The sequence below is a fragment of the Canis aureus genome, chromosome 16, assembly GCF_053574225.1.
Source record: "Canis aureus isolate CA01 chromosome 16, VMU_Caureus_v.1.0, whole genome shotgun sequence".
Lineage (NCBI taxonomy): Eukaryota > Metazoa > Chordata > Mammalia > Carnivora > Canidae > Canis > Canis aureus.
The window spans coordinates 13,147,588-13,175,426 of NC_135626.1; the positions used below are offsets into that span (position 1 = coordinate 13,147,588).

Here is a 27,839-nt window from a genome sequence, read left to right on the forward strand (position 1 = left end):
TTAACTCTGAGGTCATGAGCTGAAATTAAGAGTTGGATGCTTAACTGACTGCATGACCCAGGTGCCCCCAATTATAAAATTTTTATAAGATTCTTTTTTGTATCTTTTATTTTGTTGATAACTTTGTTTTTTTTTTGTTTGTTTCAAACATGCATGTAATTGTGGAAGCATTTTTATCATAACTGCCTCAATATCTAGCATTTCTTTGATCTCAGCGTTAGCATCTGTTGATTGTCTTTTTTTCATTCAGTTTAAAATCTTCCTGTTTTCATTGAATGAGTTTTGATTGAAACCTGGACATTTCTGTAGTATTTTCTGAGACTGGATCTTACTTAACCATGTTTTAGCTGGATCTCTGAACCTGACCCTTAAGGGTCCCTCGTGCTAGTGACTTGGAGGTGTCTCTCCCTGGGGTATCCATGGCTGCTGTGAGTGTCTGAGGTCACGATGACCTCACTGATCAGGGCTTTACTGCACTTCACCAAAGCAGTAGGCCTCTTGTGAGCCTGGGCAACTCAAAGGCTTGATGAACACCTGAGGGGCCACCTTGTGCCAGTGCAGGTAGGGGTGGTGAGGGTCAGGGAGGTCAGAATGAGGGACTGCATAGCACATCCCTGCAAGGGTCACTCACTGTGCCCTGAAGGAGCTTGGGGCCTGTAGTTCTTACTGTCCACTCTGCAGGATTCCCTCTTGTCCTGCCCTATTTAGGAGAAGTGATTGGGGAGAATGGCCACATGTGTCTGGACTTTTCTGTGCTTTGGGCAGGGACTGACACTTATGGTACAGATGGCTGACCTCAGCATATGTGTCAGTATGTGGCTTGAGGCCCTGGCTAGTGTCCCAGCCCCATAGCTTCCTGAGTTGTGAGCTGGACACTTGAGTGTACTGTCTGAACATGTTTCTTCCTCTACAATGTGGGGGTCCCTATGCTGACCTCTGAGAGTCCCCAGTGCACAGTAGACAGCCCATAGTGTTTTTTTTTTTAAGATTTATTTATTTATTCATTCAGAGAGAGCGAGAGAGAGGCAGAGACACAGGCAAAGAGAGAGAAGCAGGCTCCACGCAGGAAGCCCGATGTGGGACTCGATCCCGGGTCTCCAGGATCACACCCCAGGCTGCAGGCGGCGCTAAACCGCTGCGCCACCGGGGCTGCCTAGTGTTTTTGTTTGAGGGACACGTGAGTGCCGTTGGTGCCAGGGGTAGGGGCTTACCCACGCTGGGCCTGGCCCTTCTTCTCTCCCCGAGGCTGCCTGGACAGGCAGGGCCAGGGCCTCTGGTGCAGGGGACATGGGCCCAGCAGGCCCTACGTCTGTGCTTTCTGCTCAGCTCTGGGTTGAGAGTGGGATGGGAAGCTGAGAGGATGCTGAGGCATCTTTGGCCAAGACCCACAGGCTGTCTCCATGGCAACTGCCAGCAGCCTCCTGGGCAAGAATCAGTACCTGGGAAGTCAGTGACAAAGCAGTTCCTGGAGATGGTGCTGCCTCTTCCATGCATCTGCCCGCTCAGCTCTTGGGTCTCCTTGGGCTGTGGCCTGAGTGGCATGGCTCCTCAGTGGGTCCTGGCCCGGAGACCCCTAGCCTGCCTGTGTGAGCTTAGGCAGGGTCATGCAGTGTGGATGCTGGTCTCCCGGGGAGCCCCTAGCCTCCTCACCCCCTCGTTGGGGACAGCAGTGGTAGTTCTGAGGATGCTGGTGCCGGCACTGTTGCCACTGGCGGGTGCTGATACTGTCAGGCACATCTTCCAAGGGTTCTCTCATGGAACTCTCACGCTGTTATTTCCATATCACGGAGGACAGACTGGACGCTCAGGCGTGTGGTGTCTTTCCGAAGTCCAGTGGCCAGGAGGGTGCAGGCTCACACTTGGATCCTAGCTCTGGTGGTCCAGGAGAGGCCTGTGGAGCCCGGGGGGCTGTGGAGCCCGGGGGGCTCATGTCGGGGCAGAGAGGGCACTCCCAGCAACCTGGCCTCAGCAGGGCCTGAGCTTCCTAGAAGGGGCTGAGTGGTGCCTCTGAAGAGCTTCCTACCTCAGGCTGGGGCTGGGAGGGAGCTCAGCTCAGCCTGGAGCCAGAACAACCATTGCCAGGGTCACAGCATCTCTGAGGAGATGGATGGGCACCTGCACGCCAGACCCTTCTCATGGATGTGTTGTCCAAATTGAGGTTTTCTTCAAAGTCAAAGGGATGTGCTGGGTCAGGAGCACTAGCGAAGGCTGTCAGGGGCAGTGGCAGAGAAGTGGTCACCCTGGCTCTCTTCCCTTTGCTGCACTTGATGGAATGGGAGTCCTAGGTTGAGTTGCCAGCTGCACCTGGGGGTGGGCCAGGGACTCCATGTACCACCGTAAAACAACATGATAGCCATGCCCCTTCCCAGGGGACAATTGTGAGGTTCAGCAGGGCAGGACCCTCCAACCCCAGGCCGTCCTCACCAGCCTTGTGTCATGGTTCCAATGACTGTCCCGAAACACTGGCTGATAAGCTTGGGGACTGCTGGGTCTATGGTGCCCCCCAGCTCAGTGTGGACCCTCTGAATGGCTGGGGCAGGGCTGTGTCCTGGGAGGGGCCGCAAGGAGCAAGAGCAGGAGGTAGGGGCAGGCCCGGGGTAACTACCAAGATGCGGGTTAATGTTGGGCTGGGGATTAGGGCTGGGGGCAGTGGGGGCTTCCCTGTCCTCCCCCTTCCTCTCAGATGCACAGTGGTTGTGGCTTCCCGCCCTCCTCTGGCAGGTCTTGGCATTTTTAGAAGAGCGGCCTTGTGGGGTGTGGCTAGGTGGGGTAAGGCCTCGGACACCGGCTCTGGCTGTGACCCTGTGACAGGATCCCAGGGGCTGCGGCACAGACAGCTGGTGAAAGGCAGGGTGACCTCGGCTGGGCCCCCAGTGTCTGGGAGGTGAGCTCCTGTTTAGGGAGCCCACCGGTGCTGTTGCACAGTGCAGGGGGAGAGAGGGTTCTGCAGGGGACAGGCTGCTGTGTCTGCGCGTCCCGATGCCCTGTGTCCTTTTGTCCCTGGTCTGCTGTGTGTGTCCCCACATCCCCAGCACATTACCCCTTTGTGCCCCGTGTGCTGAAGGTGACCTGGACCTGGCAGCTGGGTGATGATCAGACGCGGGGGTTCCGTGTGCTCTGGGGCCCAGATCCCCGTGTGTCATATATACTTGTATGTCACCTTTTTTCTATTTGTATAGCAGCGCATTGAGGTTAAAACTCATGTACCATAATGCTCACTTTTTTTTTACAGTGTGTGTAATTCAGTGGCTTTTAGCGTGGCTGTAGAGTGGCACAGCCATTGCTGCAACCTAATTCTAGAAGATTTCCGCCAGTTCCCCAGGGAAACCTCCTGCTGGCCCCCCAGCCCCTGGCCACCCCAACCCTCCTTCCTGTCTATGGATTTGTCTGTTCTGGACATTTTTTTTTTTAAGATTTTATTTGAGGGATCCCTGAATGGTGCAGCGGTTTGGCGCCTGCCTTTGGCCCAGGGCGCGATCCTGGAGACCCGGGATCGAGTCCCACATCGGGCTCCCGGTGCATGGAGCCTGCTTCTCCCTCTGCCTGTGTCTCTGCCTCTCTCTCTCTCTCTGACTATCATAAATAAATAAAAATTAAAAAAATAAAAATTTATAAAAAAAAAGATTTTATTTGATCATGAGAGACACAGAGAGAGACACAGAGACACAGGCAGAGGGAGAAGCAGGCCCCCTGATGCGGAACTTGATCCCAGGACCCCGGGGTCACACTCTGAGCTGGAGGCAGACCTGGACTCCTGGGGCTCCAGGCAGCCTGTTTGGGATATTCACTCCCGACGTGCCCCCCTCGGGTCTCACTGCTCCCACTTAGCATGTTCTCCTGGCTCTGCCAGCCTGTCGTTCCCGTGGTGTCACCACCGCGAAGTCCCCTAAGTTGTTACCTTCTGCACCGGCACCTGGTGCCACGTTCCAGGCTGGGTCCATGCGGAGCTCCTTCCTCTGCGTCTGCGCTGTCGCGATCCGTCTGGCTGATGAGCCACCATCCCGTGACACCTCTCCACGTGACTGTGGCTGCTTTATTTTGTGTTATTTCAATGTGACAGACTCCCAGTGCGGACCGGCCGCAAGTGTCTAAGTGTGCGGTGCTGTTTCATTTTGCGGAGTTGTCTCCGGACTGGAGGGGAGGCCTTACCTTACGTTTCCCACCAGTTGTATTGAAATCGTTGGCTTCGCAGCAGCTCTGCCACCAGGGCCGATAATGTTCCAGGGCACTGACTTCACCTCCGGCCGCTCCCCTTTCAGTCCCCATGGCTGGCGAGTCTGGGGTGTGCATGCGGCACCCACCGAGCTTGTTAAATTTTACGGGGTCCCTCTGTGGATGCCTTGCCATTGCCTTGCGCAGTGAGACCACTGCGCTTCCTTACCCGGCAGGCCCTGGAGGCAGGGAGCCCACCCCCACCGTCCCCTCCCTCCCTGACTCGCACCACCACCTTGCCCTCCAGGATTGTTCTAGAGCCAAGACCTCGGGAAGAGTCAGCACCGAGGAACACTTGCTGAGACCAGGACGCGTGCTGAGACCATCTCTGTTAATACTGCTGCTGTTGTTAACGTGGCATCTGTGCTCCAAGGACCTCAGAGTCATTATTATCTTGCGGTTTTTAATTCCAGTGAAGGATAAACACTTCTTTTTCCTGTGTAAATAAAAACTATTGGTTCTCTCACTTTAAAATGCTGCCATTGGAAAGAATAAAAACCATGGCCCACAGTCTCACCGTCCAGAGGTAACCACCTCAGTTGCTTTCCAAGATTATTCTATGTGTAGGTTTTAGAAATACACAGCTGGGATCATCCTGCAGGGATGTCACCGGCACCCCGCTTCCGCCGCATGCAGGCCACCCCCACGCGGAGTGTACTCTGCAGATGCGGTTCTCCTGCCATGTGGACGGGCCTGGGTCACCCAACCCCTCTGGTCAAGCATGTAGTTTAGGTCCAATTTTGCTTTTACAGAGAAGACCCAAGATGTACGTGCATCTTCACCACACCCCTGATTATTCCCTTGGGGCAAATGCTTAGACATTGGATGATGGTTTGCTTTTTTCCCCTCTGTAAATCAGATTGAAAAATTCTTTAGTTTCCTGTCATTTGGTTATGGTTCTGTTGTCACATCCTTAAGCATCCTTTTTGTGCTTAAGGGCTCTGCTTCTGTTTCGATCCAAACTCGCTTGGTGCTCGCTCTCTCTGCCGGTATATCTCCAGTTGCTGAGCTCGGAGCAAAGGCTCCAATGTCTCCTTAAATGAGTCCTTTGCTCTTGGCTCTTCTTTTCTTTCTTTCTTTCTTTCTTTCTTTCTTTCTTTCTTTCTTTCTTTCTTTCTTTCTTTTAAGATTTATTTACTCATTTATGATAGACAGAGAGAGAGAGACAGGAGGAGGGAGAAGCAGGCCCCATGCCGGGAGCCCGATGTGGGACTCGATCCTGGGACTCGATCCTGGGACTCCAGGATAGTGCTCCAGGCCAAAGGCAAGTGCTAAACTGCTGAGCCACCCAGGGATCCCCTCGGCTCTTCTTTTCTGAATCTTTCTTCAGTTTTTTTTTTTTTTTTTTTGCCTGTTTCGTTTTCCAGATAAATTTTGAGATTGATTTGCTATAATTCCAAGAATTCCCCTTGGGATATTGTTTCAATGATGGAGAATCTCTAAGTTGATCTGTGAGAATCGGATTCTAAAGATACATGTTTTGTCTGTCCATCCAGGAGTTCAGTGTATCTTACCATTTATCCAGGGTTTCCCCTGCTTTTTATAAATCAGATATTGTGGTTTTGTTTCTGTAGGTCACTCCTGTTTCTTCCTCTTTTTTTTTTTTTTTTTTTTGTCACCCCTGTTTTCAGAGTTGTTTCTCAGTGGCTTGTGTTCCCAGAGGCCCACGTGATGGGAGTGTTTGATGTTCCTGTATCTGCAAGCAGTGACGTCTGGGGTCCCTTGCACTTTTGCACATTTGTGTTCTTGTTCTTGTCACGCTGCGGGGCTCAGGTGTGTTGGTGCAGGTTGCATCTGTGTGGAGTTGTGCTTTGGTCTTTGCTAATGGATGGCTTACAGCCAGCTCTGTTTTTGAGCCTGGATCTCCCCACGTGGTGGGATCACTGCACCTGCCGGCAGCCATTGTGTACCTGTTATCTCTCCTTGCGTTTGCTCTTGCTCTGCCCTTTTTTCCTCAAAGGCTCTATGCTATCTTCTGTCTTCCACAAATGTTGCAGTGAGGGGAGGGTCCCTTGCGATCCTGCTGGCAATGTTCACGCTGGTGCTGTTGGCCCGCAGACCTCGACCCTCGAGGGGCATCACAGTTGCCCTTGGGCTTCTCGCAGCCCTGGGCCCACCCCTGAGGCTGAGCTCCTCATCAACATCCCGGGCGAGGCTGACCAGGCTCCTGCGAGTTTGATCATTGTCTTTGGAAATAACCACCATGTCTATTCATGTCTTCATTTCTCATTCAAGTTCTCTTATGTTCCCTAGGACTCTTTAATATGATTAAGTGAGAATAATGGTGGTAATTCTTATTATCTGATTTTAAAGGAAATCCTGCATGATGAATGTGCATTTTGTTGCTACTCTTAAGAGTGGGTTTTGAGCATGGAATGTTATTCAGAAACCGTTTTAGTTTCTTTTTTTTTTCTGTTTTAGTTTCTAAGGATTAACATTCAGTTTATTAAAGTCACAAATACACAAGTGTCTTTTTTTTTTAAGATTTTATTTACTTATTCATAAGAGACACAGAGAGAGAGAGAGAGAGAGAGGCACAGACACAGGCAGAGGGAGAAGCAGGCTCCATGCAGGGAGCCGGATATGGGACCCGATCCTGGGTCTCTAGGACCACACCTGGGCCGAAGGCGACACTAAACCACTGAGCCACCCGGGCTGCCCCAAGTGTCGTTCTTTTTAAAAAATTTAGATGAGTTTGTGACAATGCGGGTGGACCTAGAGGGCATTATGCTAAGTGACGTGAGGCACAGAAAGACAAATACCATATGACCTCACATTAGTGTGGAATCCAAAACCAGAGCTAAACAAACCAAAATGCCAACTGCATAGAGAAAGAGGTCAGATTTGTGGTTTACCAAAAGTGGGAGTTGGGGGCAAGGGCTCGGGTAAGCTGGTCAGAATGGACAAAGTTCAGTTACAACATCAGGATGGGAAGTACCAGGGATGCAATGAGCTGGGGGACACATGGGGATGCTGCAGAGAGTGGGTGGTGGGAGCTCACCACGTCCTTTTTACGTTCATCTATGGGGGATAGTGGTGCTACCTAGACCTGTCATGTGACCACTTCACAGCAGGTGTAAATCAGAGCACCTGCTGTACACCTCACACTCAGTGATGTGGGCCAATTATTTCTCCGTAAAATGGAAAAAAATTTTTTAGATTCTGCTTATGAAAAATTATACATTTAGCAATTAAAAAAAGATGTTATTTATTCATGAGAGACACACAGAGAGAGAGGCAGAGACACAGCCAGAGGGAGAAGCAGGCTCCATGCAGGGAGCCCGATGTGGGACTCGATCCCAGGACCCCAGGGTCACACCCTGAGCTGAAGGCAGACGCTCAGCCAGGCGTCCCTACATTTAGCAATTTTTAACCATGACTTTCAAGATGACTCGAAATAGTGCTTTATCCCATTTCATAAACTTAGTCATTGTCCAACATTTAAAATTTCTTTTATAAATTCACTGTAACTGGCTCTTCCTAAGGACTTACATAATGTGTATCCAGTAACTTAAAGTGTGAATATGGTGGATCATAAGTTTGTTAAAATGTTCTAATACTTTTTTTTTTTTTTACAGATTTATTATGTTTTCCATTTGAAATCACAGGTCTAAATCAATTTTTCCATTACATTTATAAACTTACAACCCTCAGGGCAAATGTGATGCTAGATGCATTCACATTCAGGGTGCTGGTTGTTCTGACAAATTCTCCTCCTCATAACCCAACACATGATGAGGAAAGTTTGACTTTTGTAGACATTTCCATGTTTAGTTGTACGTCTTCCCAGGGATTAAATATGTTCATCCCCTGAGGAAACCATTTTCTTTTTTTTATAATAAATTTATTTTTTATTAGTGTTCAATTTGCCAACATACAGAATAACACCCAGTGCTCATTCCATCGAGTGCCCCCCTCAGTGCCCGTCACCCATTCACCCCCACCCCCCGCCCTCCTCCCCTTCCACCACCCCTAGTTCGTTTCCCAGAGTTAGGAGTCTTTATGTTCTGTCTCCCTTTCTGATATTTCCCACACATTTCTTCTCCCTTCCCTTATATTCCCTTTCACTATTATTTATATTCCCCAAATGAATGAGAACATACAATGTTTGTCCTTCTCCGACTGACTTACTTCACTCAGCATAATACCCTCCAGTTCCATCCACGTAGAAGCAAATGGTGGGTAATTGTCGTTTCTAATGGCTGAGGAATATTCCATTGTATACATAAACCACAGCTTCTTTATCCATTCACCTTTCGATGGACACCGAGGCTCCTTCCACAGTTTGGCTATTGTGGACATTGCTGCTAGAAACATCGGGGTGCAGGTGTCCCGGCGAGGAAACCATTTTCGAATGAATGAGGGGGAGGCTCCCTTCCCATTGGCTTTGGGGTGCCTCCTGGGCTGAGGCTGAGCCCCAGAGGCCTGGGCAGGTGCCTCTCTCTCTACCCTGCGCTGGGTGCTCAGAGCACCCATGACTGCCGGTCAGCTGTCATTTTTTTGTGGGTAGATGTGTGTTGATGGCTTTTAAGATTGTGGATACATTCTCTCTGGGTCTAAACACCCTTGGAACCTCCGTCCAAAAGCAGCAGCTGTTTCCCTGGGCCTCGACTGCGCCAACCTGGCCATCGCCGTGCCTGCTTCCGTGTGGCGGCCGTCCCCGCTGCCCGGCACTGCCTCGGAGGTCCTCGGACTGACGCACCAGGGTCCGTCTGTGCTCCCCTGAGCCCTGATGCTTGGAAGCCTTGGGTGAAGGGCGATGTTCCCTCCTGTGTGTTGGTCTCTTCTCAGCGTTGGGGCTTTGCCGGTGCGAATTGGCAACTAGGCGTGTGGTGTCCTTGCTTGGTGAGCTCTGCTGGGCGCATGCCGGTTGGGCACAGGCTCCCTACAGGTCTGGGGATTTCTCTCGGACCAGTGACCAGTTGCTGAGCTGTCCTGCATGTGCCCACCCCCTCCACCACTTTCCTTCTCCCTCACCTTCTGGCATTAGCAACTGGCCTGACATGTGGTTTTGGCGCCGGTGTGCACGTCAGTACTCACACTCCTACCACGTGCATCTGTACCCACAAGCGATGTGCAGCATTGCTCGAGTGCCTCTAGGTGTGTGAGTGGACGTATACACACAGGGATGTCATCATTTCTTGACTTGTGTTTGCGCCCCTTGACACTGTTTTAGACATTTTCTGTGTTAATATGCATAGGTGTGCCCGGTGTTACAGGCCCCTGCCCATCTTAGGTGGAGTAGCATTACGTCGCTTGCAGGCATGTGCAGAGCAGCGGGTTTTCTTGCGTCTCACTGTTACGAACAGGGAGCTGCTGTGAATGGGTCTGTATGTGTGTCTGAGAGTGTTGGTGCCACGTGTCTAGTGTGTGGTTAGAAGTGGTTTTCTGAGTCACAGCATGCTCATTTTAAAGTTTTCTGAAAGTAGCCATATGCTCTCTAAAAGGATTTTACAATTCCCTCTTCTGCCTGCAGGGCTGTCCAGCAACATCACTGGGCTGTGATCTGGCTAAAGTGAGGGGATAAAATGACATGTCCTGTAATTTGAATTTCCCTGATTGCCAGTGGTTTTGAGCATCTTCTTGTCTCTTTTGCAGTTTGTTTACTTTTCTGACAGGTTATTTGTATTTTTAATAGGAATTCATACATACTTTCTAGATTTTGGAGACAAATTCTATGTCAGTTACATGCATTTTCTCCATAGTCTCTTTCATGTTATAATTTAAATGTTATTGGAGTCAAATTTATCAACCCATTACTTTATGGTTTGGGATCTATATGGTCTGGGATCTTTATGGTTTGGTCTTTAGAAACCCTCTCTACCTCACAGTCATTGAACTCTTTCCTCGTTTGTTTCAGAGTTTTAGATTGCTTTCTGCAATTAGGCCTCTTTTTATTTTCTAATTTTTAAAATTGTGGAAAAACATAAAGAATGTGGACTTTGCCATCTTAGTCACTGCTCAGCGCACGCTCAGTGGTGCTCAGTGTACTGTGTCGTGCGGCCACCACTGCCATCTGTCCCCAGGACTCTGCTCACCTTGCAAATCTGAGACTCTGTCCCCGTGAAACCCTAGCTCCCCGACCCTCCACTTAGACCCTGGCAGCTGCCCATTCTAATCTTGAGCCCTGTGATTTTAGCAGCTCTGGGTACCTCATACGAGTGGAATCAAGCAGTATTTGTGTTTTTGTTTTTTTGTGTGTGATGGGCTTATTTTAATCAGCATTGTGTCCTCAAGGTTCATCCGTGTTGCATCTGTGTTAGAATTTCCTTCCTTTTTAAGGCTAATACTCCACTGTATGTAAATACCATAATTTCCTTCTCTGTTCATCCAGTAACGGATATGTGGGTTCCTTCCCACTTTTAGTATTGTGAGCAATGCTGCTAACTATGACCCTGGCTGAACAAATATCTCTCCGAGACCCTGTTTTCAATTCTTTTGTGTATATACCTAGAGGTAGAATTGCTGGATTGCGTGGTAATCCTATGTTCAGCTTTTTTTTTTTTTTAAGATTTTATTTATTTATTCATGAGACACACAGAAAAAGAGGCAGAGACATAGGCAGAGGGAGAAACAGGCTTCCTGCAAGGAGCCCGATGTGGGATTTGATCCCAGGACCCCAGGATCATGACCTGAGCCGAAGGCAGGCGCTCAACCACTGAGCCGCCCAGGTGCCCCTATGTTCAGCTTTTTGAAGAACTGCTCTGCGGTTCTCTACAGCGGCTGCACCATGCTGCGTTCCCATCCACAGCGCACAGGCTTCCAGTTCTCCATGTCCTCACCAACACATAAACACTTATTTTCTTTTTTTTTTTTTTAATAGTAGCTATCCTAATGGGTATGAGGTGGTGTAGTTTGGATTTGCACTTCCCCAGTGATTAGTGATGTTGATTGAGCATCTTTTCATATGCTTGTTGGCCATTTGTGTATATTTTTTAATTTAATTTTTTTTGAGAAATATCCATTCTGGTCATTTGCCTATTTTTAAATTGGGTCTTTGTTGTTGTTGAGTTGTAGGAGTTCTTTGTGTATTCTGGGTATTAATCCCTTATTACAGAAATGTTTGTGAATATTTTCTCCCATTCTGTAGGTTGTCTTTTCACTCTTTTGATTGTGCCCTTAAATTTAAAAATTTAAAACTTTTGTGCATCAAAGTTCAATTTACGTGTGTTTTCTTTTATTGCCTATGCTTTTGGTGTCATATCCGAGAAATCATTGCCAAATCCAGTGCCATGAAGATTTTCTCCTATTTTTTTTCCTAAGAGTTTTATAGTTTAAGGTCTTATATCTAGATAAGCAAAGATCCATTTTGAGTTAACTTTATGTATATTCGATAAGGGTCCAACTTATTTTTTTTCATGTGAATTTTCAGCTTTCCTAGCACAATTTGGTAAAAAGATTTTCTTCTCCCCATTGAATGGTGTAGGCACTTTTATTGAAAATCAATTGACTATATATGTGATGATTTGTTTCTGGGTTATTATTTATTCTGTTGGTCTATATATCTATCCTTATGCCAGTACCATGTTTTGATTACTGTAGCTTTGTAGTAAGTTTTGAAATCAGGAAATGTGAGTCTTCCAATTTTGTTCTTTTTCAAGATTATTTTGGCTATTTAGGGTTCCTTGAAAGTCCATATCAATTTTAGGTTGAATTTTTCTATTTCTGCAAAAAATGTCATTGGAGTTTTGATAGGGATTGCATTGAATCTGTAGTTTGCTTTGGGTAGCGTGGACATTTAACAATATTAAGGTTTCCAATTCATGGACATGGGGTGTCTTTCAGTTTGTTTAGTGTTCTTTAATTTCCTTTAGCAATGTTTTATAGTTTTCAGTGTACAAATCTTTCACCTCCTTAGTTAATTTTAATCCTATTTCGTTCTTTTTTAAAAAGATTTTATTTATTTATTCATGAGAGACACAGAGACACAGGCAGAGACAAAGGCAGAGGGAGGAGCAGGCTCCATGCAGGGAGCCTGATGCAGAACTCGATCCTGGGACTCTGGGATCATGCCCTGAGCCAAAGGCAGATGCTTAACTGCTTAGCCACCCAGGAATCCCTATTTAATTCTTTCTTGATGCTACTACAAATGGATAAAAAAATTTTTCTTTTTTGTTTGTTCATTGCAAGTGTATAAATATACAACTTAATTCTTGTTTTGACTTTCTGTCCTGAAGCTTTGCTGAATTCATTCGTTCTGGTAATTTTTAGTGGATTTTCTATAAATTTAGAGTTTTCTACATATGAGATCTGTTGGGATTTTCATTGCAGTTGCATTGAAGTTGTAGATTAATTTGGGGAAAAGAGATATCTAATGGTATTGAATTGTATCATCTGTTAATACGGTTCATTTTAATTATCCCTTTGTTCTTCAAGATGTTTTGTGACTTTTATTATTAAGGTATTGCACTTATTTTATTGAGTTTATCCCTAGATACTCTTGATTTTGTTGCTTTTATGAACAATATTTTTATAACAGCTTTATTGAGATATAATTCACACACTATGAAACTCACCCTTCTAGAGTGTATCATGCATTCAGTGGTTTTCAGTCTAGTCAGACTGTGCGGCCATGATCACTGTCTAATTCCGGATCATTTTCATCACTCCAGAAAGACGTTCCATACCCATTGGAATGATAGTTTTTATTTATTTTTATTTTTTATTTTTTATTTTAAAAAAATCTATTTATTTATTCATGAGACACACACACAGAGAGAGAGAGAGAGAGAGAGGCAGAGACACAGGCAGAGGGAGAAGCAGGCTCCATGCAGGGAGGCTGATATGGGACTTGATCCCTGGTCTCCAGGATCATGCCCTGGGTTGAAGGCGGCGCTAAACCGCTGAGCTACTCGGGCTGCCCGGAATGATAGTTTTTAAAAGTTATATTTTCTAATTGTAAATGAAAATAATCTTTTTTGTATACTTATATATTCTATAGCCTTGCTATAATTATGTATAATTCTATATACTTATATATTGTAAAACTCTTATAGTTTTTCATATATGCTTTTGGGTTTCCTGTGTAGAAATCACATTGCCTTTGAATATGACAGTTTGTTTTCTCCTTTCTAATCTTTATATATTTTATTTCTTTTTCTTTTTTTATTGCCTTGGCTAGGACCTCCATATGATATAAATAGTATACTTGTATTATTCTTTTTTAAAAGATTTTATTTATTTATTCATGAGAGACACAGAGAGAATGAGAGACAGACACAGGCAGAGGGAGAAGCAGGCTCCATGCAGGGAGCCTGATGTGGGACTCGATCCTGGGTCTCCAGGATCACACCCTGGGCCAAAGGCAGCGCTAAACCGCTGAGCCACTCGGGCTACCCTACTTGTATTATTCTTGAATTTAAAGAAGTTGCTCCAAACACATATTGTCAGTTTAAGGGATTTTTCTTTCTATCCCTAATTCTTATTTAATGATATTGAAATTTCATTGAATAATTTTTCTGAAATTTTTGACATGATGACATGGTTTCTGTTTTGATTTTTAATGTGGTGGATTGCATTAATAGTTATTCTACTATTGGCCTATTCTTTATGCTCCTAAGACAACTCATTGGTCATTAAGTATGTACTTTGGAATTTCATTCTAATTAGTAATTTAAGATTTATGTTCATAATTAAGATGTGTATAAAATTCTCTTGTCCTTTTCTTGTTTTGATATCAAGAATATACTAGCATCATAAAATGAATTTGAGATTTTCTTGTATTTTTATTCTCTGAAACAGTTTGTATAACATAGAAATTATCTGTTCTTTGGATGCTCATAGAACTTGTTTGTAAAATTGACTGGGTCCGATGTTTTGCTGGAGGAAACCTGCATCCAAATTCATTTTTATAAATAGTTTTGTTAGTCAGAATTCTGAGACAGCCTCTAAGGTTTCCATCCCTGCCTGTGGTCTTCTCCCCTTGAGTGTGGGAAGGAGCATGGATATGATAGGATATCACTGCCATTGTTAGTTTACCAAACAGTTGACTGAGTTAACTGAAAAGGTCCAACCTAATTAAGTTAATCTTTTTAAAGAGACTGAGCCCTTTGTAAAGTCAGAGAGTTCAGAGGTGTGAGAGGGACTGCTGAGGCCAGCTGGCAAGGACCTGAGCATGGCTGCCAGGAGCCAAGAGAAGCCCCCTGCTGACAGCAGGCCAGTGGGCCTCCAGTTCTACTGCAAAGGATGTGAAGGAGCCAGGAAGCAGGGTTTGCCCTGGGTTAGCCTCTGGGTGACAATGTGGCTGCTTCCACCTTGATCTCAGCCTCATGAGACCCCAGAGAACCTAGTCACGGCATGCCCAGGCTTTGACCTATGGAGCTGGGAGCTAATGGGTGCCTTTTCAAGTCACTAAATTTGTGGCAAGTCTTTACACAGCAATAGAAAACTAATATAATCACTCTTGGTTTATTCAGGTTTTCTACTTCTTCAGTGACTTTTGATAATTAGCATTTGGGGGGATATATCCATTTTATCAGAATTTTATTTTAATGTTGGCATAAAATAGTTAATAACATTCTTTTGTAATTCTAAAAATCTCTCCTGTCTGCGGTTGCATTCCCTGTATGTAAACACATCACCATACATATATATACATATGTGTGCATGTGTGCACAAGTCTGAGCATACACACACATGCATGTGTTTGTATATGTGTGTATCTGCATACAGGTGTACAGATATGTGCACATTCTCTTTTTCTTGATGATTCCTGCCAGAACCTTGTTCATTTTATTCAGTTCAAGTTCATTCAACTTTCAAATTCGGCTTTCTATTATTTTTCTATTTCCTGATTGAACCATGTCTATACTTACCTTTATTATTTCCATTTTTCTCTTTTCTGTAAATTTACTCTGCTGTTCTTTTTTAAGATTCTTGAGACATATCTGTGCTTGGTTTACTTATTTTTAATCTTTAAAAAAGCAAAACATTTTAGTTTATAAATTTCCTCTTAAACATCACTTTAACTGGCCCCCACACATCATAATACGTAGTATTTTTGTTATTGATGGAGTCGAAATTTTTGGTAATTTCTCTTTTTACTTCCTTAGTTAATGAGTTATTTAGCATTTTGAGGGTTTCTATACATATGAATTTTCTTACAGTGTGTTTTTATAGTTGTGTTCTCATTTAATTACATTTATTGAACAGCGGAAGTGTGATGATGTAACTAATTCTTTGAAATTTGCTGAAGCTTTCCTTTTGTGATGTAGGGTATGGACAATTTTCTCTCTTTTTAAAATATTTATTTATTTATTCAAAGTGAGGAGGGGCAGAAGGAGGGGGGAGAGAAACTAAAGCAGGCTCCGCACTGAGTGAAGAGCCCAACATGGGGCTCCATCTCATGACTCTGAGATGAGACCTGAGCCGAAACCAAGAGTCAGATTCCCAGGTGACTGCACCACCCAGCTGCCCCAGACATGTGCAATTTTCAAAGATATTCCTGTGTACTCAGAAAAGGCTATGTTCTCTATTTGTTAGGAGCGGATTCTGATAGGTAATATGGGAAAGATATAGAAGATTAGAACTATATAATAGATCAAGGCTGCTAATTTTAAAAAGACTTATCTATTAGAGAGAGAGAGTGAGAGTACACACATGGGAGTGGCAGGATGGGCAGAGGGAGAAAGAATCTTAAGCAGGGTCCATGCCCAGTGTGGACTCTCACGACCCTGAGATCATGACCTGAGACAAAACCAAGAGTCAGATGCTTACCCAACTGAGCCACTCAGGTGCCACAAGGCTGTTAATTTTGTTTTGATCTTATGTAGCTTTACTGAATTTTGGTATTCAGTCCTTCAGATTATTTTTTTAATATTTTATTTATTTCTTCACAAGAGACATATATATATAGAGAGAGGCAGAGACACAGGCAGAGGGAGAAGCAGGCTCCTTGCAGGAAGCCCAGTGCAGGACTCAATCCCAGGACCCTGAGATCACGACCTGAGCTGAAGGCTGATGCTCAACTGCTGAGCCACCTGGGTGTCCCAGTCCTTCAGATTCTGATAGGAGCTTTGCTAGAATCTTTGACTAGGCTGGAATTTGGGATGATGACTTCTTTTATATCTGAAAATGTTTATTTTAAACTCACTCTTCATTGACAGTTTAGCTGGATATAAAGTTCTAAGATGACCATTACTTTCTGCTGCTCTTTGAAGGTATAATTTGTCTTCTAGCATATTTTTCTTCCAAAGTTAAGTTGTTTTTTCTTTTTAGTTATCCATTTTCTCTAGATACTTTGTCTTTCCTTTTTCTTTCTGGTATCATCTAAGGCTGTCTTTTTATGCTTGGTGTTCTGCAGTTCCTTCCTGTTTCTAGTTGGAAATATTTTCTTTATCTGATTTGTACTTATAGTGCACTTTGAATTTGAGAAGTCATTTTTGTTTTATTTTATTTTTTAAAGGTTTTTAAAGATTGAGAGAGAGGGAGAGAGAGCGAGAGCAAGCCAGCGTGCAAGTAGGGTAAGGAGCAGAGGGAGAGGCAGACTCCCTGCTGAGCAGGGAGCCCAACTCTGGGCTTGACCCCAGGACTCTGGGATTATGACCCAAGCCAAAGGCAGTAGCTTAACCAACTGAGTCACCCAGGTGTCCCAAGAAGTCATTTTTCATTCTGGGAATTTCTTAGCTGCTACCTCTTCAAATGTTGCTTCTTCACCATCTCCCCCATTCTCTTCCACAGCTCATACTGGGTGTGTGCTGGGCATGTGATCTAATCTCCATATTGCTCAATATCTCTCTCATGTTCCTTCCTTCCTTGGCTTTTTGATGTCTGTGGGTGAGTTCCTCAGTACTAGCCTCTGTACTGTTTTCTAAACCATTAATGCTCGCAAACTGTGTCTCCAACCCAGAATGTAATTTATTACTGTTACTATTATTATTGATATTATTTCAATAACTATTTGCTTATTGACAAAACTTTTAGCTAGTCTTTAAAATACCTACCTGTTTCTGGCTTTGTTTGTTTCATACTTTGCTGATTTCATCAGAACAAAATTAATCTTCCAATAGTCCATTTCAATAGTTGAAATGGCTTTGGGTTTCCTCATGTGCTCTGGATTTTTGGTTTAAATAGGTATTTTCTTGTTGCCTTTCTCTTCCTTTCCATGGAGAGTTTCATCTTATTTTGACTGCAGCTCCATCTCAAATTCTATTCTCACTGCCAGGTATCTTAAGCAGGGGGGCACAAGGCCTTCTTCAGCAAGAGTCCAGGATGCATTCTAAAAGCAGAGCCACCAGGATTATTGGTGCATTAGATGTTGAGTGATGGGGAGAGAGGGCTTGAGGTTGAAACTGTGGTTGTGACTGAAATAACAATTGAGGAGTAGTGCTCACTGAGTGGGTATCAGGGACGAAGCAAGGTCAGGGGTAAGAATCAAAGTTCTTAGTCACCACAATGTGACAGCTCTGGACTTTTTAAAGAAGTACATTTCAACACTTTTAAACATTAACGTTTAAAAAATAGTTCTTTAATTATATAATGCTTGATATACTTTTTTGGTATCCAAGTGGAAATGTTAAAAAGGCGGTTGGATGTATGAGTCCTCAGTTCCAGATTTGAGTTAAAGATGTGTGATTATGAGTGATGAGCATGCTGTGGTATTCAGGGCTATGGCGTAGGTCCATTTGGGAGTGAGCCCAGGGGCATCCATGTCTTGAGTCTGGTGGACGAGGCAACGGAGGCAGTAAGGACCTGGAGGGACTCCTGGGGGGCTCAGGGGAAATGAGAGAGTTGACCAAAGGGCAGAAAAGAAACTGTTTAGAGAGGGAGATATTGCTGTTGGGGTGGCAAGACAGAGTCTCAAACAGCATTTCAGTGGGACGGTACAGGTGAGAGCTTGATGGGGACCGCTAATGGAGGCCTGTGATGGTGGGGAGACCCAGGACCGACCATCTGATTTGAGCTCTGGTGTGAAGGGAGCAGAGAAATGTGCCCTGCTGACAGGTGGATGTCAGATGTTTTGTTTTGTTTTAATTTTTATTTATTTATGATAGTCACAGAGAGAGAGAGAGAGGCAGAGACATAGGCAGAGGGAGAAGCAGGCTCCATGCACCGGGAGCCCGACTTGGGATTCGATCCCGGGTCTCCAGGATCGCGCCCTGGGCCAAAGGCAGGCACTAAACCGCTGCGCCACCCAGGGATCCCTGTTTTGTTTTTGAAATGGGAGACATTGGAATATGTTTTTCTGCTAATGGAACTGATTGTGATGGCTTTCCTGAGACCCCTGAACCCTTTCTTTCACCTTTCCGGCCCCACTCTGCCATTCTCCTAAGAGAAGGTGAAGAAGGCCATGTGTGGCACCTGCTCTGGAAAATCAGCCTTATTTTATCCCTGTTTCTACTCCTCCTCACCTTGTGAGGCTGCTTGCAGTGCAGTGGGGGTTGGTTTGGGGACCTGGTTCTGGCTTAGATTTAGTTGGAGGGTGGATTAAAGGCCAGGCCAGGTACCAGAGACCAAGTGTCCTCTCAGGGTGATTCCTTTGAGCTGGGGGGTCACGCTGTGGGGACATCTGAATTTACTCCTTGCTTCTCCCTGCCTGGCAGGCCCCACACCCTGTGCTAGTCCTGTGTTTGGACGGTGGGGATGTGGGTGATGGGGCATGTGTTCGCCTCTGACCTGAGTATGGAATCCCTTATTTTCCTCCTTTTCTTTTCCTGCCAGGATCCTGGCCACGGCTGGCACTGACTTTGACCTGCGGACCCTGCGGGCTGTGCGCGTGCTCAGGCCCCTGAAGCTGGTGTCTGGGATTCCAAGTGAGTCTGGCAAAAGCAACCAGGCCCAAGTCTAACCATCTCCCCCAAGCCCACCACAGCTATGGCCACTGTTAAGCCCTAACCAGAGGGCCCTTTAGGAACCAGGTGTGAGGAGCCTGGAATTCCCTGTGAAAGCCCAGACAGTGATCCTGTTGTTTTGCCCTGACTTGGCTTCCCCAGATGGAAGCTTTGTTTCTCCTCATGCTCTCTGCTCTATTTCCAGCTCTTTGCTGCTTTCTTTTTCTGGGGTCAATGCACAGATAAGAGATTGAGCAAGGCAGTGGGCAGGATGCCTGAGAAAATAGTCAGAGGCTGCAAAGGACCACCTATCTTGGCTCAGGCCTGGCAGGGCCACAGAGAATGAGGCCAGGTTAAGACAGGCTCCTGGATTCAGCTGCCCAAGGAGCCGAGCCTGGGCAGGAGGATGGCCAGGGCTGAGAGGCAGGAGTGACCCTGGCCCCTGTTCATCCACTCCAATGAGAAGCTTGGCATCAGTTTTTCTGAGAGCCCTGAGTGGGCAGGGACCCAGGGATGTACCTGAGGCCACTGTAGGGAAGCCCCTGTTCTGCCCCAAGACTCTGCTAGGCAAAAGCTCTGGCCTGTATCTAAGAGATGGGCCAGATGGGAACGGAATTATGGGGCTGAGCTTCCCCTGTGTGCTGAGTTCTTTTGGCCTGGATGCACCCTGCCTTGGGGTCAGTGATAAGACACTCCTGCGAGCAGTCCCCTCCTTCACTTCCCTTAAGGAGTTGGGTCTGTCAGGACCTCCTGCACTTCTCTCCCAGGATCTCCTGCTCTCAGCCTCCAGAATCTTCTGCTTTCTCCTCCCAGCATTGCCTCCCCACCGTAGGATCCTCTGCTCTCGCTCCACTCAGAGCCCTTCATAGGTCCACACATCTCATCAGCACATGCTCTCCAGCAGATGCCCCACACTCTGCTCCTCCCCTACTCTCAGTCTATTTCCCTCCAAGACTTATGTTTGTTCCCCTACCCTGAGGACTCTCGTGTAAGCACATGTGGTTCCCCCAAGACTCATGCTTCCCCACAGTCCCCGCCCCATCCCTACATTGCAGGCTCCTCCCTCAGCACCTTTCCCCGGGATGCCCGGTGCTACCCAGCCCAGGCTGTGGTAGCACCGAGCCCCTGTCCGAGCCCCTGTCCTGCCCACCGGCTCTGACCTGCCCTGCTCGGGCTACTCTGGCCCAGGTTTGCAGGTGGTGCTCAAGTCTATCATGAAGGCCATGGTTCCACTCCTGCAGATCGGGCTGCTTCTCTTCTTCGCCATCCTCATGTTCGCGATCATTGGCCTTGAGTTCTACATGGGCAAATTCCACAAGGCCTGTTTCTCCAACAGCACAGGTGAGGCCTGGCAGGACCCCTTAGTCCCCTCCTCATTCCTCCAGGAGATAGGCCCGGCTCTAGGTCTGGCCTTACAGGTGCCAGACGAGTGGGGTGGAGCTTGTGTTCTGGTGGGGGACACACAGCATGACCTGGAGAACAAAGATACGTGGACAAAGACATGAGCACAGTGACTGTACATTGTACTGATTTCTAGGGAAAAAGCAAAAGGGGAACTTGCAGTAGAATAATTTGGGAGCCTAATTCGCAGAAACCAGCCTGGGAGGACTCTCTCCCGAGGTGACAGTGGGGCAGCCATCAGGGTGCAGGGAGGGGGATTGCTGGGTGGCCACTGGGCCAGGGAGCACCAGTTACAGGAACAGTGTGTGAGAGGCCGGAGCAAGGAGCAGTGAGAATAGGGCGAAACCATGCGGCATTCATGGCTGTGGGGGGAACTGTGTGTGTCATTCTGGAGAACTCAGGAAGGTGGTGGGGGGCTCCACGTGAGCAGAGACATCATCCCAGTCTTCTCGCTGCTCTGGAGAGGCCAAGGCAGAGACGGGCTTGGGCAGGAGGCTGATGTCTCGATCTGGGAGGAACAGTGGCTGTGACCAGGTGCTTTGCTGCAGGTGGTCAGAGTGGGGCAGGTTCTGGGTGTATTTTGCAGTGAGGCTGATGAGCAATATGATCATGTCCATCGATGTAGAGGAAGCTCTTACTAAAATTTATATCATTCATGATTTTTAAAAACCTCTTCTCAAGGCTGGTAGAAGCATATCCATGCTGCAGGGGCCAACGTAGTGAGGACCCTACCCAGGCCCCCAGCCATCCTCCAGCCATGTGTCGGTTGGGCTCTGAGCCAACCTGCCTGATAAACAGGGACTGCAGTGGCTGCATCCAGGCAGACAGGCCGATCCGCGCATGAGGAGAGTCTCGGTGGTGGCTTGGCTGTGGGGAAAAGGAGAAACCAGGTGGTAGTGGCAGGAAGAATTGGGTGTTAGGGCTTCTTTTTTTAAATTTTCAAGTGATAAGTCCTGAGCATGGTTCAAGGATGAGGGGCAAGTTCCAGTCAAGAGGGAGAGGTTGACCAGGAGTTCCTGGGAGGGTTGGTCTAAACTCAGGTGAAGGTAGGCTGTAGGCACAGGGAGAGAGCTGGTGCAAGGACGGGTGGTGGGAAGTTGAGGGAGGATTTCTATCAGGTCTCCACAGCCCAGGAATCCCAGCAGAGGTTCGAGAACTTGGTGTTTCTTGGCTCAGGGTCTGTGCTTCATTCTCTTCACAGATCCAGATCCAGTGGGGGACTTCCCCTGTGGCAAGGAGGCCCCGGCCCGGCTGTGTGAGGGTGACACTGAATGTCGGGAGTACTGGCCAGGGCCCAACTTTGGCATCACCAACTTTGACAATATCCTGTTTGCCATCTTGACAGTATTCCAGTGCATCACCATGGAGGGCTGGACTGACATCCTCTACAATGTGAGTTGTGTCTTGGCCCTGGGACAGTGGATGGGCTCTGGAGCTCCTGGGGTCCCATTTGGGGTGAGGTTTCTGACCTCAGAGCCTCTGCCTGTCCCCTAGCTCCTTCCTCCACCGTAGGATGAAATGCCTTCCTTCAGGTGGCTCCTCCAAGGGCCCACTATTATCACTGTCAACTCAAACTCTTGACCTTGGCTCTAGGGTGTCCAGGATAGCTCTTTGTGTGAAAGTAACACTAAGGGCTACTGGATGCTACTGCTGATGGTTGAGATGGCTGCAGCACGATCCCTCAGGCTCGCTGCAAGCTTGCTCCAAGTTAGGTCCTGTGTGAAGTGTCTCATCCCTATTAACTCATAGAATCATCTCAAGAAGCCCGTCGTACAAGGAAGAAACAGGCATGGAGAGGCTGTTTAATCTGCTCAAGGCCTTAAGACTAGTGGCGGCTTGCTGGGAACTACTATTTAAGCTATCCCTGCTGGGGTTTTCTGGATGGACTGAGGGGTGGTGAAGCTTACTGGCCTCTCCTTGTCCCTAGGCTGCCTGATGAAGACAGAGGAGGGCAGGGTTTCGGGCTGCATGGAGCTAATGCTTAGGGAGACCTCTCTGATGGTGCTGAGGTCAGAGCATGTGTCTTGCACATTTGTGTCTTTTTTGCTGTGTCTTCTGGTGCTGTTTCCTCTCAGTCTTCTTGCCCATTAGGGTGCCTGCCTGTCACAGCAGTGTATGCAGGGCAGTCTGGGTTAGTGCCCATAACAGAAGATGGGCTAAGGCCTTTCCCTGGTGACTCCTCTCACTCCCACCTCCCCTCCGTGTGAAGCTGTCCTTGGAGGACTCTACCATGAATTCTTGAGCAGATTTCTGTCTCTTTTTTTATGTGATGAAACCCCTAGCTGCCTTCTACCCCCTAGAGCCTTGTGAGTTGCCAGGGCATAAGCACAATTAAATGAGTCCCTCAGGGACTTTAGGAGGTAGAGAAAGAAGGTACACAGGAGCTAGGAATCTTGGAAGGTTTGGCTGGAGAGGTACAGTGGGTAGATTGCTGTGTCCTGGATAGCTGGAGTATGCTGTGTTCAGGTATTGGGGGGTAGAGGACCCTGCAGCACAAGGTACTTTACATTGATCCTGCCACTCATATGCTGATGTGTGGTTTGGGTTACAAGCCCCTGGAGCCTAGAGAGGAAATGATGGTGGTATAAGCTGGTGGCATGATGGACGGGATGAAAGGGACAGGATGGAACCCTTTGCCCTATGCCTTCTGCCTGGGTTCATAGAGACCCAGGTGGATCTCAGAGCTGGGCATCTAGCAGGTACCTGGTGAATGCTCATTGAGGAGGCACAGAGAAGAGGAGGAGCTAGGAAAAGCTGGCCTGAAGTTCCTTGAACCAGATCCCTCCATGGAATGGGAGTTGTGTCTTATGAGGCTCTGTTTAATTGAGGAAAAGAGAACAGGCACAAAGGTAGTTCTGAGGAGCTTGGCTGTTCTCTTCCTGTAGCCAATCAAAGAGCAGTTTCCCAAAGACAGACCCTAAAAATAGCTCTGAGCTGGCCACATCCCTGCCAACCCCACCTGAACAAGGAGTGCTAGAACAGGTTTCTACAGATTTCAGTGCTCACTGGGACTTGGCCACTGGCCCAGGTGACTCAGACTGGTGGGTCTGTGCCCTGTGGGGGATGGGGCTGGTCAGGAACTCAACCCCGGGGCAGCACACACTGGTCAAGAGAGCCACAGAGGATTCATCGGACACATATTTTCATGGGACTCATCAGGCTCTGGACACTCCTGAAGCCGCTCCCTGTACAGTGGCGAGCAGGAGGCATTCAGTAAGGGCCTAATAATGGCAAGTGCTCTGAAGAGGAGCAGGTAGTGATGAGTTAGAGAACCTTGTGAAGCTAAGGCCTGGCAAGGTCTGGAAGCCAAACATGCAGGTGTTATGAGATTTTGCACTGGGGGTTTGGCATGGCACCAGGCCACAGTGACTGCAGTCAGCTGAGGCTGGTGCCCAGAGCAGGTGGCCAAGGTCTGACTGGGTCCATGCTCCACACTAATAGGGTGGGTTGTTGCAAATCAGGCAGGGTTTTTGAAGGGGATTCTTTGGAGAGTTAGAGCCTGCCTCTTTCCTCAGCCCAGCGAGAGGGGCTTTTATGATCCTTTCAGACCCGCTCCCTGAGTATAGAGGCCAAGTGACAGTGCCTGCCCTTTAGGGGCAGGAGCCATGGGCCCGCAGTGGTGGGCAGAAGAGAGGGAGGTGGAGAGCATGCTTGGTGTTGGGAACAGGGGAGAACGTGTGAGTGTTTCTCACGGACAGACCAGCTGTAGCTGAGGGGTTGTGGGCAGCCAGCAGCCCTTCTGAATTCTGACCAGGGGAATGATGAAGTCTTAGCAGAGAACATCTGTTCAGGACAGACTGCTAGAAAATTGGTGGTGGGGGGTGAAGGAGTTCTCCTTCAGTCCTTCTGTGACTGAAGGAGAAATGGCTTGCCTGTATTTTGAAAAGTAAGTGAAGTCAAATGGGGTCCTGGAAGATACACTGAAGTGCCTTGTGAGAGACCAGTCAGCAGGAAATTTCTGTCAGGCCCAGAGAGACAAGATTATCTCAGGGCAGCACCCTGAGAACTTGCCCGTCCCCCTCCGCTCCCTTCCTGGCCTGGATTGTGTTGGGGTCAGTAACCCAGCAGCAAGCTGGGGAAGAAGGAGCAGTGTTAGGCGTGGAGGGGCAAAGAGGGGCCACGCCTCCGTCGCACCATGAAAGCAGCCAGCTGTGGCAGGCCAGCCCAAAGAGTACAGATTCTCAGCGTGAAGCATGTTAAACAGTTTTATTGCCAGCTGGGACTGGACACTTAATTACTGAATTGAGACTGTGTTTTCTACTTGAGGTGATTGGAGAACTTTCTGTTACTCAGGAGTTATCAAAAAAGTCATAAGACTTATCTCAATTTTTATCCAGGGACATGAATACGTTCAAAGGGACATTAGAAGATAAATAAGTAGGCTTATGACAACGTACGTATCTATGAGAACATATGTATTCATGAGAATATACGTATTTATGAGAACATACATATTCATGAGAACATACATACATACATACATACATATGACTTTGCATATGTTCATTGAACTGGTTACATAAAGATGTGAAGAAGTGGTGTTCAGATGTGTAGGTTCCAAGGCTGTGTTTTACAGTTAGCATAGGTAGGGCTTGTTCATCAACTGAATGTGCAATGTGAGAAAAGGAAGAGCCAAAGAAGATGTGACTTCAGCGACTAGGAGAGGTGGTGTCTTTTCTTGAGAAGGGAGACTTGGGAGTGAGATATTTGCTCAGTTTTGTTTCATTGGATGAGTAGTAGAGCTCAAGGACCCTGCTTTGGCTGCATAATGTTTCAGAGAACTATTTTCACGCTAAGTATGCGGTGACATAGCGGAGAGGAGACGGTAGGGCTGAGAGTGTCTGCCTGAGGTCATGGATGGTGTTCCACATTATGGGAGATGATTGGCCCAGTAAGGGCTGTAGAAAGAGAAGCAAAGGAGGCCAAAGACTGAGCCCTCTCCCACTTGGCTGTGGAGGGAAGTTCTAGCGTTCAGAAGCTGAGCAGGAAAAAAGGAGCTGGCAGAAAGACCAAGGTGGAGCCGTTGAGGCAGGGTAAGAACAATACCATGAGCTTGTCTTGGAAGCAGAGCTAAGGAAAAAAGTTTTCAGAAAGCGATCAACCAGGATCAGGTGTCTCTGAGAGGTCGAGAAAGATGCTGCTAAACTTGACAGGAGCAGTGTCAGCAATGGGGGTAGGACCTTGGAACGTGCAGGAGATGGAATGAGGGCAGCGGAGAGAGTCAGCTCTTTCCCGGGGTTTCCTGGGAGGGGTAGTGGCAGGTAAGCCAGGGAGATTTGAGGACTGGCTGTTTTTGTAAACCTAAACTTTGAGATAATTCAGGGTTTATGTGCAGTTGTAGGAAATCTGTCAAGAGATCTCCTGTGTCCTCTCATGGTGATAACCTGCAGAAGTATCACCACCAGAATGCTGGTGTGGGCACAGTGGAGACAGGGAACCTTCCATCCCAGCAGGATCCCTGCGTAACCTCCTGTAGCCGCACCCACTTCTCTCTTACCTCGTCCATCCCTGTTAATCACTGATCTTTTGGCCATATCTGCAATTTCAAGGAGTTCCCGTAAATGAAACCATAGTCTCTGTAACTTTTTGGTGTTGACTTCATTTCACTCACATGATTCTTTGTGGATTCACCCAGATTACTGTGTGTCAGCAGTTGATTCCCCTTGATCCCTAGCAGTCTTCTGTGGTGTGGGTGGACTCTACAGTTTGCTTAACGTTCATTGAGTTCCATTGTATTCCATGGTATATATAGACCATGTCTTCTTACCCATTCATCTGTCCAGGACATCATGGCTCCTTCCACAGTTTGGCTATTGTGGACATTGCTGCTGTGAACATTGGGGTGCAGGTGTTCCCGTGTTTCACTGCATCTGTATCTTTGAGGTAAATACCCAGTAGTGCAGTTGCTGGGTCATAGGATAGCTCTATTTTTAACTCTTTGAGGAACCTCCACACAGTTTTCCAGAATGGCTGCACCAGTTTGCATTCCCACCAACAGTGCAAGAGGTTCCTCTTTCTCCACATCCTCTCCAACATTTTTTGTTTCTTGTCTTGTTAATTTTCATCATTCTCACTGGTATGAGGTGGTATCTCATTGAGGTTTTGATTTGTATTTCCCTGATGGCAAGTGATGTGGAGCATGTTTTCATGTGCTTGTTGGCCATGTGTATGTCTTCTCTAGAGAAATGTATGTTCATGTCTTCTGCCCATTTCATGATCGGATTGTTTGTTTCTTGGGTGTTGAGTTTAATAAGCTTTTTCTAGATCTTGGATACTAGCCCTTATCTGATGTGGCATTTGCAAATATCTTCTCCCATTCTGCAGGTTGTCTTTTAGTTTTGTTGACTGTTTTCTTTTGCTGTGCAGAAGCTTTGTATCTTAAGTCCCAATAATTCATTTTTGCTTTTGTTTCCCTTGCCTTCATAGATGTATCTTGCAATAAGTTGCTGTGGCCAAGTTCAAAAAGGTTGTTGCCTGTGTTCTCTTCTAGGATTTTGATGGATTCTTGTCTTACATTTAGATCTTTAAGCCGTTTTGAGTTTATCTTTGTGTCTGGTGTAAGAGACTGGTCCAGTTTCATTCTTCTGCATTTGGCTGCCCAACTTCCCAGCACCATTTAATGAAGAGACTGTCCTTTTTCTAGTGGATAGTCTTTCTGGCCTTGTCAAATATTAGTTGACCATAGAGCGGAGGGTCCATTTCTGGGTTCTCTGTTCTGTTCCATTGATTTAGGTGTCTGTTTTTGTGCCAGGCCCACACTGTCTTAATGATCACAGCTTTGTAATACAGCTTGAAATCCGGCATTGTGATGCACCAGGCTTTGGTTTTCTTTTTCAGCATTCCTCTGGCTATTCAGGGTCTTTTCTGATTCCATATAAATCTTAAGATTATTTGTTCCAACTCCATGAAGAAAGTCCATGGTATTTTGATAGGGATTGAATTGAATGTGTAAGTTGCCCTGGGTAGTATAGACATTTTCACAATATTTATTCTTCCAATCCATGAGCGTGGAATGTTTTTCCATCTCTTTATGTCTTCCTCAATTTCTTTCAGAAGTGTTCTGTAGTTTTTAGGGTATAGATCCTTTATCTCTTTGGTTATGTTTATTCCTAGGTAACTTATGGTTTTGGGTGCAATTGTAAATGGGATTGATTTCTTAATTTCTCTATCTTCTATCCCATTGTTAGTGTATAGAAATGCCACTGATTTCTGTGCATTGATTTTGTATCCTGCCACATTGCTAAATTGCTGTATGAGTTCTAGCAATCTTGTGGTGGAGACTTTTGGGTGTTCTTTTTTATTTTTTTTTAAGATTTTATTTATTTATGTATTTATTCGAGAGAGAGGCAGAGATATAGGCAGAGGGAGAAGTAGGTTCCCTGTGGAGCCTGATGCCTGGAACCCTGTAGGTTCCCAGGACCCCAGGATCACGACCTGAGCCAAAGGCAGATGCTCAAC

General features: G+C 46.8%; 1 protein-coding gene across 4 annotated transcripts in view; it reads left to right on the forward strand.

Annotated features, from left to right (window-relative positions):
- Window positions 1-27,839, forward strand: part of CACNA1B (calcium voltage-gated channel subunit alpha1 B) — a 195,677-nt gene that overhangs the window by 20,381 nt on the left and 147,457 nt on the right. For all 4 annotated transcript variants that reach the window (XM_077851631.1, XM_077851627.1, XM_077851628.1 and 1 more), the window contains exons 4-6: window positions 18,871-18,962; window positions 20,169-20,321; window positions 21,583-21,773. In XM_077851631.1, coding sequence (XP_077707757.1) covers window positions 18,871-18,962; window positions 20,169-20,321; window positions 21,583-21,773 — 436 coding nt within the window. The remainder of the gene's footprint in view (window positions 1-18,870; window positions 18,963-20,168; window positions 20,322-21,582; window positions 21,774-27,839) is intronic.